The following is a 22,687-nucleotide window of genomic DNA, read 5'->3' as shown; positions in this document are numbered from 1 at the left end:
ACCCCGTCTGAATTTGTTTTGTGACCCTCCCTTCCCTTTAATATTCACACTAGAGTCAGGGATTGTACCCGTCTCTTGACCCTCCACAATAATGCTCTGCAGATAACAAATGCTTTCAGCCAATGGTTTAAAGCTGTTGATAGCAACTTGATAGCTATATGGTGCTGTCACTTCTTAAGTTTTGTGAATTCACATACAGAACAAACCAAAGACAACAAGAAAAAGAGACTCCGAGAACAATATGAAAACAACAAAAACAACCAGCCTTAGGTCTTAGGGAAATTTAGTTGTGAAGTACCAGAGTGCATTTTTGTTGGAGTGTGTATGTGAGTCTTTCTTAGGCTATCTCTGAGGACAAACTTCAGAATAAAAATCCCAGTTATATCAGGCAGAAAGCTAATTTTTGGGTCAATGTTTAAGGTAAAGTTCAGGTTTAGGGTGAGGAGTGATTATTCTTAGGGGAAATCCACAGAACATAAATATGACTCCATTCAAGGTCCCCAGAAGTGTCCTATGACTGTGTGTGTATATATATGGGTGTACTGTATGTGGACTTTTGTGCAGCTCTTGTCACCATAAGGACAAAAGAACTTGTCCCTGTGTATAGAGACTCTTTTTTGAAGGACAAGACTTGATTTTCAGGTTCAGGTTACAACAAGGTTTAACTTTGATTTCGTTGTGGTGGTATAGGGGCTGGGGAATACATTATGTATATGGGTGTCTCCCCACAGCGATAGTGAAACAAGCTGGTATGTTTCTGTTCGTGTTGTCTTGTCAGCATCCTGGACACAAAAGCAGAAGTAAACAGAGAAAAAAGAAACATACCAAATCCAGGGCTGCTTCTGCTGACGCCCATCGTTCAGGGAAACGGTATAATATGTGCAAACAATGTTATCATTCACTATCTGGAACACAATGGGGTCGAGAAATCAGCTTCACTGCAAAATGCATAATTTTACACAGCAATGCAATACTAGCCTAAACAACAATGCCTGCATTTTTCAAGGGATTTGTAAAGGGCTGTATTGGTGGTTTTGCATGTTAGCGTGCAACCTTTGTATTACTGCTGAATATGGATCAGGGATCTCTGTCCTTGTTGCTGCACTGGCATACTCCTGCAGTTTGAGTCAATCTCAGATGATTTCCTGAAGCCTCGGTCACAGGGGAAAAGGCAGCTGGTAACACCATGGCTGCATAGAAGTTAGAACAACAATTTGTGCCACAATCTTTCTGTTTTAGGTGAAAAAAAAGAGTAAACAAAAAATATTGATGTTTTCAGGTTATAGGGAACTCTGACTTTGGAGAGCTGAGAATTAGCACCTGAAAAGAATGACACTAATCTCTGTTGTCAGGAGGTCAAACTGTGGAAGGACTGGCAAATCTCGTAAATCAGTATTTCCATGAATGCACCAAACAGAGAGGGTTTTTGAAACTACTGTTCAAAAACTATAAGTAACCATGCCTATAGAACCACACTCTTCTTCAGTAGGTTGTGAGTTGCTAATTCAGGAGTATTGGGAACTGATTGGGTAACAGAATTAATAAACACAGAGACAACTGATGAGTCAGTGACCTGCAGAAAATGCTAATGCAGCACATGATAACGATGTCACATATGATCATATCTGGGGTAGATCTTACATCTCTCGATGAAGTAATGAAAAGATGATCCTGACTAGACTGTTGAACATACTTGGATTTGCTTCTGCTGGTACAAAGCACAACAGAAAACAAAGCAGCAGACCACACAATACTAAGTGGACAAGTTTGATATGAGGAAACTAAAGGGAATTGTCTGCTGCAGTAATCGTTCATGTGTCATGCATTCAGTGTGAATACATGCATAAAACTGATCTGACCTATTTAATGTGTGCAGTGGTGGTTGGTGGTATTGTATATTTTTGTAATTCTAAAAAAAAAAAAAGAGAACTAAACCAACAATCACTGCAGACATTATGAATATATAACATATAGTGTCATTTGAAAAAAAAACAGCTGAGCTCTGTTGATTTTAACAAACATTACTCAAACAGGAGTTAATAGTGGATCTGTAGGGGACTCATTTCAGTTGTGGATTAATATGCTTGTATGTAAATATGAGAACAGGGTGGCATTTGGGACTGACTCAAAACAAACAGCAGTGTTTACTGTATGTACATGGTAGTGAATGTACATGTCACCCTCTGCAGTGTTGCTGCTTCAGTGTGTGTTCGATACATTATATGAGCCTTTGGCTGCTTATTACTCAGACTGACTTAATTCAATTTCATTTCAGTCTTTATATTGGATTCACTGACATCAAAAAATATATAAACACTCACAGTGATGGGTTAGGTAATGCAAGTCTATTGAGACATACAGTACAGTAATACCATAATTACTTGGTATGACAGCATCGTGTTCAGTGTGTTGGATCTAAAGGGCAGTAATGTGAGGTGTACACACATTCAAAGTGAAATGGTTAAATATGCAAATCCACCAGTACACTCCTTTAAGTACCGTAGTTAATCCTACTGTAATGTTTAGGTTGTTTTCATTGGGACTTTCGCACAACATTGGGTGTAACAATAACAACATAATTAAAAGAGACCAGAATCTCTACCCAGCCGGAGTGAAAAACATGTATTTCCTCTAAATCTATTTATCAGCATGTTCTCCTGTGTTCAACCACCTCCTGAATGAGTCCCCAGCCTCCGAGGGGAGTAATTAGGCGATCAAAAGCTTGACACAGTATTGACAAGGCTGTGTTGAGTCTATCACTCTGGCAGGAGCCTCTACTGTGTACAGCCAAGTCTGTCTGTTAAACAGAGAGAACGGAGGAAGCTGCAGCTACAGCCTGCTGGCGCATTAACAAGCCCCTTAAAAGATGCCCAGAATTAACAGATCAGGACAGATCTAATAATGGATGTAGTTCAGTTTGGGATTTCTCATTCAAATCCTGTAGTGTCCTTACGTTCTTTCTGTTGCCTCTCTTTCTGTTCCTCTCCATCGTTCCGCTCTGGCTCTGCCTTACCCGCTCTCACTATCTCTTCTACGCTGTGTGAACAGAGGTGAAAAAGAAGTAAAGGCTTGGCAAGCATTACCCAGGATAACGAGGGACATTAATTTCACATTTCAAAGCCCTCTCTCCCCCTCTCTTCCTCTCTCCCTTTTTGTGGTCGTCTGATTATCTAACATTAGTAGAAGGGTGCTGTTGCTGGGTACATGGTACTCCTCGCTTTGAGTAGTTACAGACAGACTAACAGGAAGCACAAATTTTTACATACATACACACACAGTGTAAAGACAGGCAGGCCGACAGTTTCCTCTGCTATTGTTTGCGTTATTATGTTATCTTGCAGTCATTTTATCCGCACTTTCCCTGGTACCACCCGAAAAGCAGCTATGGGGCACAGGGAGGGACACAAAACTCTTGAGCAAAATAAACCGTAGTCAAGTTTCTTAGTATGTTATAATCCACCATATTGTCACACATAGTCTGTATTTAACTCTGTAATTCCCACTTAGAACAATGGTAACAAAACAATAAAGACAATAAAAGAAAAGAAAAAACAGGAAATAATTCTCTGGAAGTCTTTTAGTTGCTGTTTTAAATCACATACGGATACGGTATGTCCTCCAACACAAGGCTTCATTTTACTAGAGGGGCGGTCGGCTTCCAGGGAAGTGTCTGTAGAAGGAAACCAGCGCCCTCAGATCTAAAGGTGAAGTGAGAGGGGAGGAAGGAGAGAAAAGGGAAGCCAATGGAAACCTTCACCTGATCATGTGCATTTCCTTTCACATTTGTCCAGACTGACCTGTTCTTCAGAGCCGATTACAGACGCTTTCACTGATCGTAGCCAGTTCTGTATTTGTTAAACCTCGAGCTCCACTGGCGAAACAGAGACAGTTTTTTTCTCTTTACTCTCCATTCAAATGTTGTTTCTCTCTCCGGAGTTCAACTTTATTTTCCTCTCCATCTCTCCCTCTAATGTCGACTGTTTGTCTCAGCAGCACAAACGTCCCTCAGTCACATCACTGGCTCCCTGCGCCCCCCCCCCTCACCCCTCACCCCACCCCCTGCCTCTGGTCTCAGTCCTGGTCCACCAGTAGGTCTGTGGTGTTGCTGCTCTGTGGAGGTGGGATGGGCCGGGGGGTGTGCGGCGGGGGGCTGTGATGTAGCCGCCGTGGGCTGGGCCCCCCGCCGCCCTCACTGTCTGTGTTGGATGAGGATGGGGGCGGGGGTGGGGGTAGCCTGGGCAGCGGCGCCGATGAGGGTGGTATTCTCGTTGAGGTCGACCCTATACTACTGCCTGATCTCAGATTCTGGATCCTCCGGCACTCCTGGCAGATCCTCACATGGGTGCAGCTGCGGGCGGGCAGCATCACGGGGGTGGGGGCTGGCGGGGGAGGGGTGGTGTTGGCTCCCAGCGGATCGTCTAGGATCCGCTGCGGTCCAGGGCCAAGCTCCGACGGCCCCGTTCCCCCTGCTCCACCTCCAGCTCCGCCCGTCAGGGGGCCCGCTCCGCTGTAGAGCTTGCCGTTGCTAAGGCGCATCTCCCGCACCAGGCGCAGGGGCCGAGGGGCCCCCAGAGCGATGCGCGTGGGATGGCGTAGGGCCGCTGAGCTGCTGAGGGGCCGCCGACGCCGCATGCGGGAGCTCTTCTTACAGGAGACGGCGTTTCGGAACTCTGTGATCATCTCCTGACAGACAGACACCTGGAGGGGAAAAGGAGGGAGGAAAGAAGGAAAGACGGACGGGAAGAAAAAGGGAAGGGGGGGGAGGAAAAGGGAGGAGGGGCGCCACAGACACAAAGTAGGCAGGCAGCAGAACAAGACGGTGGTAAGGCAGTACATAAATAGAGGAGAGCGAAGGGGAAACAAAAAAAAGAAAGGAAAAGCAAAAAACCAAAAGAGGGAACAAGACACAGTAAGGCATGGTTAACGAAAGAGTCGCAGGAGAAGCGAAGGCACAGAGATCAACAAATGGAGGGATGGTGTGGAAACAAAAGAGAGGAGGTGATGGGGAAGGATGTGGAGATGGATAGAGATGGGAGAATATCCAAGGAGCAGAGAGAGTTATTACAATCCAAACACACAAAACACCAAAATGTTGTTTAGTTTATGGGCAATTCATTATGGCACTATGCACTATGAACGGACAGGCAGGCCTGCAAACTCAGGTGCACATTTACAAAGGCACACTCACGCAATACATCAACTTGGCACGCCTTCACACACACACCCATAAATCTTTTTAATCATTCCAACAGCATGACTACTGTAATTTTCACACACGATGAACAAAATGCATCAACATGTCCAACTACAGACAAACAGCATTCTCACTGAAATCATAATAAAAAAGTTGTGTGCTCACATAGACAGAAACAGTACTCATTATCGGAGAACAAACACTGATGGCCGAATGACAGGAGGTATGTGTGTGTTTGAGAGAGAGAGAAAGAGAGAGATAGAGGGAGACGCACAGTGAGATGGGAAGAAGTAATCCAAGAATGGAAACGAAGAATACCAGCGTACATGTGAGGCATGTAAAAGAAGATACATCATGACATTTAATGCCAGGGAAAAAGATCACACTACTTCTTTATGCAAGCAAATATTGGCATTTCTCAATATTGCTTATCCGTACCATCAAGTTTAGCTCACAAACACTTAACTGCCATAGTGTTAAACACCAAACACTAATAAGGCACAATGACTTCAAGACAGGCAAGGCATGCAAAGTGAAATCAAACTCCCTATTTGCTTTTTGTTTCTATCATTTTTGGACACAACAGCAGTTCAGTGCTGCACTTTCAACATTCCTGTCATCTCACATGCGCATAACACATCGACCCTCAGAAGTTACAGCGACACATAAACAAACGCATACCAATGGAGGCAAAAGCTGAATAAAATCTACCCACTCTCACGCACAAACACGCAGTATATACACAAAACAACATAATCAAAAGGGTTGGCGGGATGCCATGGGAACCTACTGGGGTGTGTCTGTGGGGTCGGCGAGGGCAGGTATGGGGGCATACCTCATCGGTCTCTGCCGAGCGGCGTGTCGACCACACAAACTCCATTATGGCCACAAACACGGCAATGATGAGGCCACAGATCAGCACCACGAAGATGCCCCCAATGTTCTCCATGCCCAGACCTGAGAGAGGGCCACAGGGGACAAACCACAGCACACACAAGCATAAACGCTCCTGGAAGGGAGGTTTTACATGTCAAAGATTTACTTGTTACGAGGAGTATTATTACACAGCCTGTGAAATCTGCATCATGATTCCTGTGGCTCTCGAGGAGCTTGATTAAAGGAACAGTTCAACAGCTTGGGAGAAATGCTTAGATGAGAAGATCAACAAATTCAAAGTCAGAAACAGCAGCTGCTTAAAGACTGCAAACAGTTAGCCTGGCTCTGTCCTAAGGTAACACATTCAGCTTCACAGCACTGCTACAGCTCACTAATTAAGTTTTGGGTTTACGAGGGGTTATGTGCTGAAATTACTTCTTGGCCAGAGGCAGAAACTTCCTGAGAACTTCAACTTCTCCGTTTTTACACTTAGTTTTTTGTACAGATTAAACAAAACAGATATACCTGCATAATCTAAATGACCTGTGAATAAGCGGTTGAGTGAGTCGATTGCCAGAATTGTGAGATTGTAGAGATGACACAGTAATGCTGAAAAAGTTTTTCCTCCAGTTATTAAAACCATTTTTAAAAGAGATTTTCATCTGACGGCAGCGGCATAAATGCTGACGCATTTTCATTGTCTTTGTCATTTATGCAGGCACCCATAACACTTGCCCATAAACTCTTGCACATGCATAGGTAAACAAATGCGCTCTAATAGAATTCCCATTACACATCACCTACATTTAGGAATGTAAATTGTGCAAAGCACCCTTCACAAGGACATTAGGTTAGGCATTAGCCATTAGCTGGACTGTAGCAGGGAGTGAGGAGACTATTACTGTGGGCATTAGTGAAAAGAAGGGAGTGGAGACAGGCAGCTGCGGTTAACTGACCCTTGGCACGGTGGTCCTCCTCTTTGGGACATTGGCCTCCCTCCCACCACCTCCTCTTCAGTATCTCCAGCCTGTTATTCTCCTGCAGCTGGAGGATGGCCAGCGTGATCTCATCTCTGAACGGAGACCCTGGCAAATGACAAGAAGGCGAGGATAAGAGCAAGTGGCGGCGGGTGGAAAAGGTGCAGTAAAGAAAAAAAAGAGCTCAGTCGAGAGAGGGATTATTTCAGAAGAGGAGAAAAACATGAAATGAGGAAAATGTAAGAGAAAAGGCGAAGGAATCAGAAAGTGTGGCGGCTGAGAGATGCCTATGAGTGATCTTATGGCGAGAATAAAGAGAGGATTAGTGAGAGATAAAGAGGAAGATTACATCAAGCCAGAGCCCAGTGGTACAGCTGCTGGTCAGGCAGCATGTGAAGCATGTTAGTACAAGATACAGTAGAGAAAGCGAGGAAAATTTAAAGGGCCAGTACACCAAAAAAAAATCTCAGTTGCACGACAACTTCCATAACAAGAAGCATTTTTAAATCCTATCTCCTTAAAATAAACTTCTAAAAAAGCATGGTAAACTGTCCTAATCATCACCTGATCCAACTGCTTTTATCCTCTGTAAGAGACTCTAAATCATCACCATTTCAGAAATATTCATTCCCCCCCTCCACAATACAGACCCAGACCACCCATGTCCACGAGCATCTACTGCACTCTGAGTAAATTCCACCTCCTACTGTGTTTCTGATATGCAGTTGGACGTGCCCGTTTAGCAAAATTTATCTCATGTAGATGTTTATGCCTCTTCCAGTTAAGGAGTTATTATCCTATTTCTTGATGAGGGTTCAGAGTTTTAGATGCACAATATTAACACACCCTGCCCTCTGTCGAACATGCCTGTACACAGGATGCCAGTGTCTCTGCCAGGACTTTCAGTACCCACCTTACTGCTCAAAGAGGTCACTGGGGCTATAGGTGACCTACTTCACTCTCAACTGTGAATAGCTCCTAGAATAATGATTGTGTCCTTGGCTATTTCAGGATTGCAAGAGTCCAGTTTCTGTAAAGAAACTCAACTTTGATCTTAAGGCCTTTTTCCCACTTTAAGTATTACATGTAATTTTAACCACAGTACATCTGACCATTACAAACATGTTTATATCTATAACGCATAATGCACTAGAATTGTTCTCATCTTAACTTTAGTGTTGAAAATCTGCCTCTGTCTCTTTACCCCACAGGTGTGATTTGGACTCCTTGTGCATTGCAGTGTTATTGTTTTCAGCTACTACAATCACAAAAACTCAATAGCATTTGTAACCAAGATCAGTGCTGGGTGTCTGACATGTTTCCGAAGATACTCAAAGCTCAAGAACCTGAATGCAAGAACAACATCAATCCTTTAACACAGTGGTTCCTGGTCTAGAGGTCAGGACATCCACAAGGGAGGTGTGGGGTGATTACCGGGGTGGGGAGTAAAAAAATCAAAATTCTGCTATGGATTTTTTTTGTTTAGTTTTCAGACTTTCTCCAAACTTTCTTTTACTTCTTGCATGTATACTGTGCGTGCTGTGTTTATCTCTCTGGGCCTCAAATGGAACAGTCTAATGAGAAAAAGTCACTCTTTGATTTAACAAAGTTCAAACATGCAGTACTGTATGCACCCTGTGATGGGTGGCTGCAAGTAGATGTTGCTTCATATTAATGGATCACAAACACAGAGGGCTGGGGGCCACTGCTTTAACATGCTCTAAGATTATTTCTCATCTTTGCTGTAAGCTTAAGAAATATCTCACAGATACTGCTTTGTCGATGTTTTCTTCAAATATTAGATGTGGAACTCAAAAACCAAACATAATTTATGTGTTCCCACTTTAATAATTGCTACATCCTATTCTGTTGCCCTCATTTACAAGCTATGCCACAGCTACAACAAAATACTGCAGCAGTGTTTGGAACTAAAAACTATTTGTGGTTTCCTATTGCAGGTTGTCTGGTTGACTTCAGACCTTCATTGATAAATCATGAGTCTAATGAAAAGCATGACAGCTACTGTGACCGTCAGTGATCTCTGAGCCCCTGATGAGACCAGTCTCGGCCTTACACCTTCAGGTAAGTCTGCAAAAGCAAAAAAGACGAAGGGTGATTTTTATTCTAGCCTGAAAGCTTAATAACCCAGATTTAATCAATATTATCAGTATAATATCAGTTTTTCACTTCTCAAAGACTTGTGTATTTATTATCATAATATTGTATCAAATGTTTTTCATTTCTTGGTGTTTCTATGGGACCCCCATTCCCTCTTTTTGTTTATGATTTTCTTTTGTGCATTATAATTTGTCAATATAAAACACTTTCATTCGTTCTGCAACTTGTGTGTGGCGTCCTTTTACAGTATATTGCAACGGCCTCATGAGTCTTTGTTGACCTAGGGAGGCCCTAACAACTTGTTTCAGTATGTTACTTGATGGTATTACATAATAGAGTTCAAAATGTAACAATGCGCCGTTGGGCGCATCCCATGTTGGCATGACTTGACGCAGTGATCGCCGGCTTGACTCCCCACTGAGACAATCTTCCCACATCTTATTCCCCTACTCTCTCTTACTGCTGGCCTGTTTGACTTCACTGTCCTATCAAATAAAGGCATAAAAATGCCTCAAAAGGTAACTTTAAAAAAATCTAAATGACTAATCAAATTTGGTAACTATTATATTATTAAATATAGTTAAACTTTCTAAAGTATGATTTGTTTGAGCAGTCATGTGTTCGTATTATTACCCAGTGGCATGCCAATGCCGTAGCCCTTGGTGTCCAGCAGGCCTCCTATCTGTGTGAGATTGCAGTTGAGGCCGCGGTGGTATTCATTCATGGTGCTCTCCATCAGGAAGGCATACTTGGAGTTGAGCACACGGGCGATGCCCTCCTCTGTGCTTTTCACAAATACACTGGGCTGCTTGGAGTTCATGTAGTTCCACATCCGCTGGTAGGTCTGGTAACGAGAGTTCTGCAGAAGAACCAGAAGACAACAACAGAAATATGAACACTGACTACTTCTGACTGCATGAGCCTCCCAACACGTCCTAGTGTCTGCCTCTGAAGCAGAAATCAAAATGAAGGCTGAAAAAAACAAAAGGGAAAAAAGAACGGAAGAGAGCAGGAGAGAGAGAGAGAGATGCAACTTAGACAAACAGGAGGGGAAATACATGTAGATCGGAAAATCCAGTGTGAATAATGACAAGCAGAGTAAAACATCAATGGCATATAGAGAGAAAAAGGAGAGAGAAAGAGAGCAAGGTGAATCAAGGCAACAGATTATTCGCTCATGGCATAGCTGATGCATCACCTTTCATACAGATGGGGGTAAATCAACACAGGAGGTGGTTCAGCACTTAGCAAAACATGGCAAGCTCTAAAACAGGATTAAGTGTTTGAAGTGTACAATTACATGTTGCATCTCTGTGTATTGTGTGTACGGAGGGTGGCATCTGTGTGCATTGTAAGTATGTGTGTGTGTGTGGGGGTGTGTGTGTGGATTAGGCATTGAGTGGGGTAATGTACTGTAGCATTGAAACTGGCTTATGTAGGAAAACATAGACCACTCACCAGGAGAATGTAAAACACACACACACTCGCAAGTTGGCATGTAGCCATTCCCCATACATGCACCTTGATCAACAAATACATACATTTCAAAAAACAAGAACAAACATTCACCTACACACTCTCCCACACGCAAACACACCTACACACAAAGACAAAACGCACACACATACACGCGCACGCTCTATGACAAACACAGATGCCAACACAGATGCCGGAAGCGCTCTCATAAGCAAACACAGGCAGCCAGCCTCTTAACACAAACACAAACAGCCATAAAGAAAACAATGGAGGAACTCAGAGATAAACTAGCAAATATGAGGAGAACCATTAACTCCAGGCCCAGGCATAAAGACTAAATCACACAAACATAAAAACTTGGTCATCTTAGTTCCTGTAAAGGAGTTTCATGAAATTGTCAGATTGTTGAGATTGTCGTCACAGTTGACAGCATAGTTTAACATCTATACAAACTTTTAACCACAGATGTATAACCATTCAAAAAACTTAAACCTTAGACAAATCAGATCCTCATTTGCAGCGTATCTTACCATGAAGAAGGTCATGGTGCTCCCTCCATGTATGGTGCCATACTCAATGTTGGTCTGGTCAGCCAGGTCGTCCGGGGACTCGATGGGAACCTCCATCCTCTGGACGGTCAGAAAGGCGGCCAGGTTGGCCGTGTAGGAGGAGATGATGATCAGCGTGAACGCCCACCTATGAGACATGAGAGATCATGTTTAAACATATTATCAATATACATACTGTACCGCATAAGGGCTTTAGGCACTTTAGATGTTCAGATCATCATGGAATACCATCAGAAAGGTGTCTGATCAGTTCCTAATTCATTTTGCAGCTTGAAAAGGAGCCCAGACATACAGCCGCAATCATAAAGAGCGTTCTTCAGAGACAAGAACAACAAAGAGTTCCCCAACAGATGGTCTGGAGCAACTGATCTCAACATCATGGAGTCAGTCTGGGATAACATGAAGAGTTATCTGAGGCTGTCTAAATCCACAGAGCAACTCTGGCAAGTTCTCTGATATGTTATGATTAATACCTCATTATAAACAGTACAAAGAAATGTTCTCAATTTTTATATTATCTCACCATAACTACTATCATATTACCATAGATAACACACCAACAACTATAAGGATGGAGGTCTCTTATGACATTTTCTGCATGTCTGAAAACTTTCCTAGAGAAGAACATCATGTACTCACTACACTTAATAATAACCCCTATTCCATATCTTGCTCAACTCAGTGTAATTTGCTCTTCCTGTCTTCCTCTACCCTTTATCTCCTTTGCTCTTAGCGATTATTATTTCTCTCTCAGCACATGTCTCTTTCACAGTCACTCCGTTGCCACAGGAATATCATCAGGCTAGTATTTCTGTGAGTTTAGCATTTTTCATTGTTTGCATAAGGAGCTGGTGGTTAGACACTGAAACTTATGAGCGAGGTGTCAGCTATATGCCTGAAACAAAAAAAAGTAAATGTCATTATCTTACGTTGCAGATGCACTAAAGAAGCAAGCTTAAGGAAAAATGCAGGTTTTCGATTAGGAAATGAACTGGCCAATTTACTTTAAAGCACATGTCTACAGGGGCTAAAGCAGCGTTTTGCAATTGTGGCGCAATCTGTATTACCTGTAATTTCACTGTACTAACCCATTTATCAATGTGTTTTTATTTTATTATATTACAGTTTTATTACTATTGTATTAATATTTTAACATTACTGTTTCCACCCTTCAGCATTTCTTTGTTTGCATCATTATCATTATGCCAACATGCATATTGAATACAGCTTCATAAAGCAGCATTTAACATAAGGATACGTTTGACAGTCTCCTGCAATAATGCTTGGAGATACATAAAAATATTCCTCTGTGAATAATAATGTGTGTCTGACAAGGTTTTCAACAGGATAATACAATAAACTTTACCTTTTTTAAGGCACATGGAGTTCTTCTCCCTCACTGAAAAATAATCTATTTTTTATGTGCAAAGTTTTTATCACTTGACTCACAATCTCTCAATCTCTCCTCTCCTCACTGAAAGGATGGTGTGCCAGTGTGTGCTGAAGGCATCCACTTTCCACATTTAATGGTGTAAAGATGCATGTTGGACTTAAAGTTGGTACAGCATACCGATCGTAAGTCAGCCCTGCAACTAGATTTAAGATGGGCTTTCCTCCTGTTTGTGTATGAATATAAAAACAGCGTTCCTGTGTCAAACATACATCGTTCTGCAAAAAAAAGTGAAACATCCAAGTGAAGGTAACAATAGAGGAGTTTTAAACTGTCCAGCACACAAATACACTCCGCTATTCTGTGACTTACCACACCCCACTAACACATCTGGTAGACAGCGCTCTGGGCATTATCTCTGATCCCTGCTGCATGAAGCCTCCAACAGGGAACCACAGGCTGTTTCCCAGGGTGTACTGGTTCTCCAGCATGTCCCTGCGCTCTCGCAGACACGGGTGAGGGTTGTACCACTCGTAGGGGCTCAGCCTGGTGGGAAAACAAGGGTGCAGGGGAACGACCTTGAGGTCAGACTACAGTACAGTAATGTTCTTCTGTCATATCATTCAAGTCACCATCAATCAGTCATGTGATCCTTGTCAAACCATCTGCAGGAGGTTGTATGAGGTAAAGAAATTCCAATATGTGTGACAGGCAACCTGTGTTTAACAAGATAAATGGTGATAGAGCACAGATGTGAGCTGCAGATTATCAGTACAGTGTGTGATGTAATGTACCGACCTTGCAGCCAGGAAGAGCACACAGCTGACAGCCAGGTAGGCGAGCAGCATGAAGAGCCAGACGGCTGGAGAGAAGGGGTCGAGGAAGGAGAAGTAGCCTGGCTTCCGACCCTGGCACAAAGAGAAAGAAGAAAAGAAATGGGACATCAAAGAAAAAGAGACAGACAGTGACAGACAGAGAGGAAGGTACACTGTGTTAGAAAAGGTGTCATGTCTTAGTAGTCAGCAAATGTTCCTTTTGCACCACAGGAGGGCAGTGTCCTTCACTGCACTCTCTCTGTAAGTCTGCAGTGCTTTGATACGCTAATGCTACAATCCATAAACGCTCTGTTTCACAATGCCTAATGCTGAAGCATACTTGGCTTAGACCCAAAACCTCATTAGCAATGTAAAGCTGCCACAGTTACCCAGTTACAGAGCACTGACTTATTGAGAAATTTAAATTACACCTATAAATTTTCACAGTGGACACAGTGAATGCAGCAGACTACACAAAAACAATCCACAGTTTCAAAAGATGAGATCAACTCTTATGCAACAAGCAGTCTGATTCCTTAAGCTTGGTCTGACAAGTGTTGCATATCGTTCTCCTGTAGGGCTGTGTTGGCTTAAAAGCAGCGCAAACAAAAGAAAATTAAATCCAATACAAGATCTGTGGCGAGTATCACCCAGCGGGCGCCCCACAGCCCTAGATAACAGCCTCACCAGCTGAACTCTGTACAAGATGCTGATCCCCAGGGTCATGAACGGCTTAGAGAAGTCGATAACTTTCTCTCTCTCTGATGTGATGGTGAAGCCCGCCACAGCCAGGTCTGCTTTCTGTAAGATTGACAAACATAGATAGGCAGATGGATAGATAATAGAGGGGGTGAGAGAAAGACAGTGAGTGGGAGTGGAGCAGAACGACAAGTGGTCAGGTAACGGTTTAAAAAAAGAAAGATATCTGATGCCGCATTGGGTGTACCACAGAACGAAACATGAAAAGTTTGACTATGCACATATAGACGTGCACTCTGTCTCTTTCCCTCTGGCACACACACACATTATTCACGTCTAAATGAGGCTAATTGCAAGTAAGCACTGGGTGGATGGTCTTTCCACCTGTATAAAACCTTGCGGGTCTCTGGTTGCTTTGCCTCCCCCCCCATCTCTTCCATTAAAAGCTAATTGATGAACATGGGCTGCTAATTAGAGCTGAGTGATCAGGCAGTGGGGAGGGGAGGGAGGGAGAGAAAGCGTGGAGAGCTGGGGGAGCACCAGTGTGGCTGGCCCCACACAGGGACCACAGTCTGGTAATTGAAGTGTACCGTATGTTAATTAAGCAGAGAGGGACTCTCATTAGCCTGCTTCAACCACAGTGTCTGTCAGAGGCGCACTAGGCCTGGACATGGGGAGAGAGAGGGGGGACAGGCTGGGATAGGGATGGCTTACTGCGAGGAAAGATGGTGCAGACAATTTTAGGCAGTGCTACCACTCTCTTTTGGGGAATTATCAAGTCAGCTTTTGTCCTAGATAAGAGTCTCACTCCCCTCTGAGGGCAATTTGAGACATGGGAAGTTACAGCAGAGTTGTGGTTTGGGGCTACAGCGTGAGTGTGGGTGGGTTTGTGCTTACATCAGTGTGTGTGTGTGTGTGTTTTAAGTTTGTAGAGACAGTGGTTAGAAAATGTGAGAATATTTCTGCCTTTCTGGTATGTGTGTGAGACAGAGGGTACTCACCCTGTTGATTAGCTCTCCAACCATGCCCGTCCAAGAGCCGTTGGGCTCTGGAGCCCCATACAGCCCATCATCCACCAGCTTGATCTTGAAGGAGAATTTCAAGATGTCTGCCAGCTCCCGGAGCATGTCAACGCAGAAGCCCTCATACTGGTCGTTGCCCTGGAAATCCTGGTAGTTGTCCTTACGCATCACATACGGATTCTCCTGAACATGGGGGACACATAAAAAGTCTTAATCTAACACAATGACTATTTGATGACTATTTAGTTCAAGCACAGATTATCAATTAATTTCTAAAACATTTTTTACATCTCAGTATAGTTTCCCATCTTCTCTCTCTATGCATTTTATGTCAGTTTCTGATGGCAAATGCTAACAAAATAAGACAGACAAAATTGGGATAAAATGCTGCAATATTTGTTCTGGCTTTTCTTTTCTTTTCTTTGGTGCTGTGTTGTTCATAAATGTAAAAGACCAAAAGGTATGTCAGGGTTGGACATGCTCACATGGCTGAGGGCAGTAACTATACAGTGCAGTGTGACATCACAAAATTACTGACTACTTTAAAGGTACAGTCTCTGCGCCAAGTTACGACGAGTTGTATGAGCAGGAATGAGAGGTATCCAAAATGGCCTTCTCACATTCTGATGAAAGATTTTAAAAGTATTCACACATATACAGCACACAATGAAATCAACAGTAGACACCTACTGTAGATGTTTTCAGTTCAGGGATAATAGTTTTAATCATTTCATTTCAAGTGCATAATTTGCACATCATTTTCAATAAAGTTTGAGGTTGTTATTTTCTTCTCCTTTTACATTTTTGGAATATAAACTGAAACCACTCTACTGTAGCCTCTATCATCGTTAATGCCTTTTTCCACAATGAGGCCTGATAGCAAAGAACATAGCTTGCATTAATGGGCTATAATAAAATGAGCCTAGAGAAAACCAATCAATATTTTAGAGCCTGGAACTCATAGAAGTAGAGATAATAAGGGAAGACCCCATGTCTTTGTTTTTCTCCTAGAGGTAAAATAATGCCTTTGACTATGTATTTATCTGTGGAGGGGAGGATGGTGGGATATTGGTACTTTGTACTCCAAATAACCTCATATTAAGCTCTCTGCATGTACATTTATGTTGCAACTAGCCTCCCCACATACCGTTTTGGGTCTATGACAATGACTGAAAACTGCCATTCCTTCTTTTATTCTCAGTAGCTTCTTTTCCACTATCTGCATTTTGTACATTTTCTTAGAAACATACAATGCTGTGCAGTACAAGGACATTAATACCTAAACACGGCTTCCGAGATAAGGTGTTTTTGAGAATGTAAAAATTAAATGACATTAGAATTGACCAAAAATGTCAAAACCTAGCTCAAAAAACAAAATCTGAGACAGAGCTGCAATCACTTTTCTGCACATGTTATTGATGATTATGATTTATTCTCTTGGATTGTTTTGTATTCACACGATGCAGAAACGAAGGAAGTACATTGACATTCTATGCTGCACAAGGACACAGTTAGTTTTCAATTGCAACTGCAATTTCCTCCAAGATGACACACGAAGCAGGATCAGTTTTATCCTCTGCAATAGATTTCAATGTTATGTTTGTTCAAATGGACCCTCTTGGTTGTGTGCTACCAACAAGGTATGTTTATGCATGTATTGTTTGTTTGAATATGCATGTTTATCATAAGGTTTCTACAATTTGTGTTTGAAACAACTTTGTGCTTACTGAGGATACAGTCATGTATTGCAACAGGTTATCTATGATATTGACTGAAGAGCAAATAAGACAATGAAATCACTAACGAAAGGAGCACTGTGCTGTGAATTTCCTGGAGGGAGTGACATCTAATCATAGCGCATGTACAGTCAGTCTGTTAACAGATGTGCTGGACAGCCTGTAAACTGCCAGTACTGAGTTTTAAAGACATGGCAGTGAGACAGTAACAAAATGACCATACAGAGATGCATCATGGGAGTCATACAATTCAGCTTTTTTGGAGCTTACCCAACATAATGTAGGATATCTCGGCCTTGGTAGAATCAATTTAGACCATTTTTGTAATCGGTCTCTTGTGAGACAGCGCGGCTGTTATGGATGTCCAGCACTAAATGGCTGAAGTACTCCTTTAAAAAGACGTAACAAGGCTGGTGCAAAATGCAGAATTAGATAATAGCAAAAAAGAAAACGCTCTGTGACCACAGTCTGGCCACTGAAATAGACCTGGATATGAAGAGAAGACCAGCGCTGTTCTCACTGTAATCTTCTTCACTGAGTGCACCAAACACACTGAGCCAAAGGAAGAATCCCTTCACAAAGCTTGAATCACATGTGTAGAAATCCCCCACTGCACAATCAAGGGTAAACTTATCTTAGGAGAAGGTGGAACACCAGCTTGGTTGGCTGCAAAACATATATATACGCTTGCCACAACAGAAAACATGTGGGACTGCTCTTTTGTTCCACCGTTTTGCACTAGTTTATGTTTTTAGGGATTATCCTATTTAAGATATTTGCTGTCTTGTAAAATGAATTGTCAGTGTGATGATGTATTATAGCATATTGTGGTGCAGGGGATTTACCGGATCAGGTTGTTTTTACACATCCAATTCAACCTGAAGATGATGGAGCAGCATCACGCAAGAGATTTATTGATTTTCTGAGAAGATATTACTCATATGGAAACCAGAAGGAGACAACTTCCCATATTTCAACATGATCAGGGAACCAGGACTTTGCCAGTTTGAATTTAACAACATGTCTCTCTCAGTGCTCTGTCAGTTTCTATGACAGCTCCAGTGACAGCAGAATTAGCAGATACAGACCACAACACAGCGTGAGCTGCAGCACAGGCTGCACAGTAACACAAAAACAACTCTGACCTCACTTGCGTGGCGGTCGGCAGAAGAGGTGCGACCTTACCAGTATGGTGGTGACAATGAGGGTCTTGTTTGCCAGCGTCTCCGAGACATTAATATCCAGGCTGGTGGAATTCATTATCAGGGTGTTGTTGGAGTACCAGATCCCGATCTAGTAGAGAAGAGAAAGTGAGAGAAAATCAATGGCTATTGTGGGATAAGTAATGTACTGTTAAGCTCTAACTTCACTGCAACTGTTTTACTGTTGCGGCAGGATGAACATCGTCTATAGAAAGCAAGTATTGCAGTGAGTACATTAACCCTATCGATTTATTTCATAGAGTGCCTTTACATGTTTAATATTTTATACTTTGCTTTGGCATCCATATTTTTACATACTGTATAAACAAATTGATTGATTTAATTGTTCCCATTGGAGCCACAGACAAATCTGCAGTACCACGCAGCACTATAACAGAAAAACTGATGTTTACAAGCAGAGCAATGAGCTGGGACAAGATTGCAAAGAAGGTAATGAAAAGCATCCATGATAAGGAGCTTTATTGGTATGTCTATTTTCCTTTGCTTATACCTTTCTTAAATTGCACAAAAAACAGCTCATATTTCCTTTTTATGGAGACAGTAAAGTCGCTTAGGTATATAAATGTGTGATTATGACCTAAGCAGTGTGCATAGGTGGAAGCGCAGCTTGCAGAGGCATTTCTCTGGAAGATATTACTGTACATCTTTCAATAGGTCAGAGGAGAGGTAACGACTCCTCAGACAGAATCACAGTTTTTCTATGACACTCTTTATCCTGCCCTGACATTTAAGAGTGGGCTTTTTTTCACATAAACCACCACAGCCTCTTTGCGGTGTGGGTGCTGCTGTGAGGAGAGGTGGACAGAGTTAAAATGTTAATTATCACAAGGTAAGTCTCACAGTGAGACGTAGTTTGGATTCAGCTGTGGTTATCGGGTGGCATTTAGTGTTAACATGGCATGCAGATGGCCTGCATTAGAGCCCAAGAAGACATATTAAGGGAAGGTGAAGAGACTGTGTTTCCTCCAGTCAATGAACCGCAACACAGTTCCCTCAGTCTGGATCTGCAGTGATGTGTGTACTTCTGCTTCATTTAATCTTGAAATGCCGGGGAAATGTATTTTGATCCCAATCTTCCCTCACCTTGTTCATTGGAGGAGCCGTCAATGGGAGAATAATGCACCAAAATGGTGCTAAACACCTCGTTGGCTGGGTCTGTCGACATCTTATTTGGTTCAACAGATTGTCCAACTGCCCTTAACAAATGTGGTGTGGCTTATGACAGATAGTTTAAAAAATAAACACAGGCTAACAGGAAAGGTCTGGTCCAGGCAAATGAAAGAAAAGGAATTTATGTGTTGAATGAAAAGTTAAACAAAATAATGTCTCACGCAGTCTAAGACCACGACTGTTATGTCTGTGAAAGTGACCCTTTTACAGCCTATAGTATTAATTATTAGCAAAAAAATGATTTTATTGAAACTGACATTACTGACAAGTTTACGACTTGCTATTTACACTTTATCAGGAATCTGTACACTTGCTTAATCATGCAATCCAATCAGCCAATCATGTAGCAGAAGTGCATGTGTATTAGATTAAGATAAAGGTATAAAGGTTGGTCTGGGCAGTGCTGAAACCGATGATCTCCTGGGATTTTGACACACGTCTCAGGAGTTTTTACTCAGACTGGTGTGAAAGACAGAAAACCTCCAGTGAGTGACAGTTCTGTAGATGGAAACTCCTTGTTGATGAGAGTGGTCGTCAGAGGAGATGGCCAAGCTGATTGGAGCTGACAGAAAGGCTACGGTAACTAAGGTTACCACTCTTCACTACTGTGGTGAGTGGAAAAGAAGCATCTCTGAATGGACAAGATGTTGAACCTTGAGGTGGATGAGCTACAACAGCAGCACACCATACCACGTTCCACTCTTCTCAGTCAAGTGCAGAAGTCATAACCACAACTTGACAGTTAAAGCCTGGAAAAGGTAGCCTGATAACAGTAAATCTTGATTTCTGGTGAGTGAGTCAGAATTTGGTGTCAACACGAGTACACGGACCCAACATGCCTTGTGCCAACAGTCCAGGCTGGTGGTGTTGGTTCGATGCTGTTGGGAATGTTTTCCTGGCCCACTTTGGGTCCCTTAACACACATCAATCTTCATTTGAACACCACGGATGAACTGAGTATTCTTGCCGACCATGTGCATCCCGTAATGGCCACAATTAACCATCTTCTAATGGCTGCTTCCTGCATGCTGATGCCCCCATGTCACAGAGCAAAAGTCATCTCAGGAACATGGCAAAGAGTTCAGTGGACTTCCCCAAAAAACTGATCTGAATCCAGCAGTATACCTCGGGGATGTGGTAGAGCAGGATACTGGCAGCATGAATGTGCAGCTGACAAATCTGCATAAATGATGTGATGCAGTCATGTCAACATGGAGCAGAATCTCAGAGGAAAGCTTCCAACATCTTCAGGGGGTGAATGCCACAAAAAGCAAAGGGAGTGTTGATATGGTTTTCCTACCAAAAGCTTAGTGAGTGTTGTTTACAATTGCATGTAATCTGTAATTATCACTGCACTTGTATTTCTTTTTAATTATTGACCTTGATGTTATTGTAACAATTCATACAAACATGATTTTGTAATTCAACACAATGTGAGAAGATATTATGACAACACAATTATACTAAAAGGTGGTAGTGCCCAAGTGGTTGTTAGACTGGGGCCTACATCTCTGGCTGAGGTCTAAATATGTACAATAAAAAAAAGAAGAAGAAGAAACTGCAGGGCATTGCTAAAAAGGAACAAGCATACTAGAAGAAATCTCTAGCTCCGTTCAAGTGTAGACCAATTTCAAATACAAATCAAAACTAAGCCTGGAGCAACCCCAGCTCCACACGACACGACAAAATAACTCCTTAAAGACTCAATGTGATATTACATATACTGTAGGCTGAATAGATATGTACTGTAGGGTCTGTCTGAAGGTTTACTTTGCAATGAGCCAGTTGCAAACACTGATTTCTACAAATTTCTGTCATTATTTCCAGCCATGGAAAGACAATAAATCAAACATGAATAAAAAAAAAAATGAATTTTCCAAATTAGAAAATATCAAGTCAACATCCAGCTGAGAAAAAACAAGGTCCTGGCTAAATAAAACAAAAACAACAACAAGACATCGGGGGCAGTGACACACAAATCTACAAACTACAGCCCAGAGCTTAGCATTTGAATGTCTATTGATGAACTACACAGGCAGTCAATGTATTCCAGTTGCCTTCAGCTAGCACGAATGTTAAAAACCACCACACGACCCACATCCGATTGCAGGTTACACTCCTGTGTCGTCTGGTGAAACGTCTCAAACCAACGTCACAAAGTGAAGATACGCGGCTGCTATCAGGGGAGTTTGTGATGAGGCTGACCTTAGTGTTAAACACATCCCCCGGCGTTGTGAAATCAGACAGGTGACCTATAACTACCCCAAAGCCCGTAGGCCATGTGACCTGGCTGCTGCATGATAGCAGGTGACTCCTGACCTCTTTGTGGCCTCCTCTGTGTTTCTCCAGTATCCGCAGGGTGTAGTTGGTCCTTTGACCTTTGCTGTTGAACTCCACACGCCCTGTCAGACCATCGTACTCCACCTGGCAGGCAGATGAAGAGAATAGAAGACGAGGAGAGATGAGAGAGTGAGTTGGATAAGTAAATACAAGCAGTCTGCTATATAAGACAAACGCTTCTTCTTCCTCACACAGATACTATCAACAGTGATTAGGAGGAAAGACAGAGTGAAAGACAAAGCGGAAAAAAAGAGCAGGAGGGACAGAGGAAGTGTCTGAGGCCGGACCAGACAGGGATGATCAGTTTCAGATCAACTAGGAGAAAGTGAGTGAGTGAGAGGCTCAGACAGAGCAGCAGAGAGTGTCAACAGCTCCCTAATAAGAGTCAGACCTGCGCCTCACAGCTCGGCGCTGCCTCTCCAAACCACAGGTGCTGGCACAGTTAGCGAGATCTATGATGAATGGCACGGTGCTGAAGATGGAGCACACCATGATGTTGACTAACAAAGACAGATGTCGGGCCGGTGGGGCGGAGGCAATGAGAGATGGGGCTTGGGCTGCCTTGACAACAGGTCGTCGATGAGAGAAACACACAGACGACCGGAGATGGAAGATGACAAAGAACAACGAGAGACAGAGGTTACATGCAACACAGGATGAGGATGATACAGAATGCAGCTGAACTGTCTTAATTAATCAATAAATCAATTGAGGAATATTAATCAACTACAGTTCTGCTTCCTGACAACTATTTGAGATATGACAATTCCTGCCTCTATGATTATAAATCAAAAACAGTAAGACAAGACAGATCATTTACTGTAAGGCTGATACTACACATTATTATTGCCGTTGATTATTATCTTTCAATTTATCTACATGTTTTTATACTGTTTGATTTAAATCGTTATTATTTTGTCAATGTTTTGTCTATATGGAGCTGAGAAATGTTAAGATTACTTGCTTGAAAAATGACAAAAGCTTCATTGATTAATTGAACAAAAACAATGGATAGTTCCTTATCTGTTAATCCACTAAGTCACTAAACTCTCATATTAAGTATTTTCCATTATTTTGTGTGT

The 22,687-nt window shown here is 42.4% G+C and overlaps 1 protein-coding gene across 4 annotated transcripts in view; it reads right to left on the bottom strand.

The window, feature by feature from the left end:
• Positions 1-1,766: 1,766 nt before the first annotated feature.
• The window catches only part of grik5 (glutamate receptor, ionotropic, kainate 5), an 80,512-nt gene continuing 59,591 nt past the window's right edge, over positions 1,767-22,687 (bottom strand). For 2 of the 4 annotated variants that reach the window (XM_085801669.1, XM_085801668.1), the window contains exons 10-20: positions 21,585-21,689; positions 18,058-18,165; positions 15,116-15,319; positions 14,103-14,216; positions 13,399-13,508; positions 12,973-13,146; positions 11,172-11,337; positions 9,799-10,024; positions 7,027-7,155; positions 5,985-6,151; positions 1,767-4,698 (exon numbers count right to left, since the gene is read on the bottom strand). In XM_085801669.1, coding sequence (XP_085657795.1) covers positions 4,072-4,698; positions 5,985-6,151; positions 7,027-7,155; positions 9,799-10,024; positions 11,172-11,337; positions 12,973-13,146; positions 13,399-13,508; positions 14,103-14,216; positions 15,116-15,319; positions 18,058-18,165; positions 21,585-21,689 — 2,130 coding nt within the window. In that variant the 3' untranslated portion in view covers positions 1,767-4,071. The remainder of the gene's footprint in view (positions 4,699-5,984; positions 6,152-7,026; positions 7,156-9,798; positions 10,025-11,171; positions 11,338-12,972; positions 13,147-13,398; positions 13,509-14,102; positions 14,217-15,115; positions 15,320-18,057; positions 18,166-21,584; positions 21,690-22,687) is intronic. The other 2 variants (XM_085801671.1, XM_085801670.1) reach the window with 2 other exon arrangements.

Source organism: Trachurus japonicus, chromosome 16 (assembly GCF_045865225.1).
Source record: "Trachurus japonicus isolate A0001 chromosome 16, Traja_1.0".
Lineage (NCBI taxonomy): Eukaryota > Metazoa > Chordata > Actinopteri > Carangiformes > Carangidae > Trachurus > Trachurus japonicus.
Note: the sequence above shows the minus strand (reverse complement) of the source record. Positions and strands in the feature narration are given on the sequence as shown.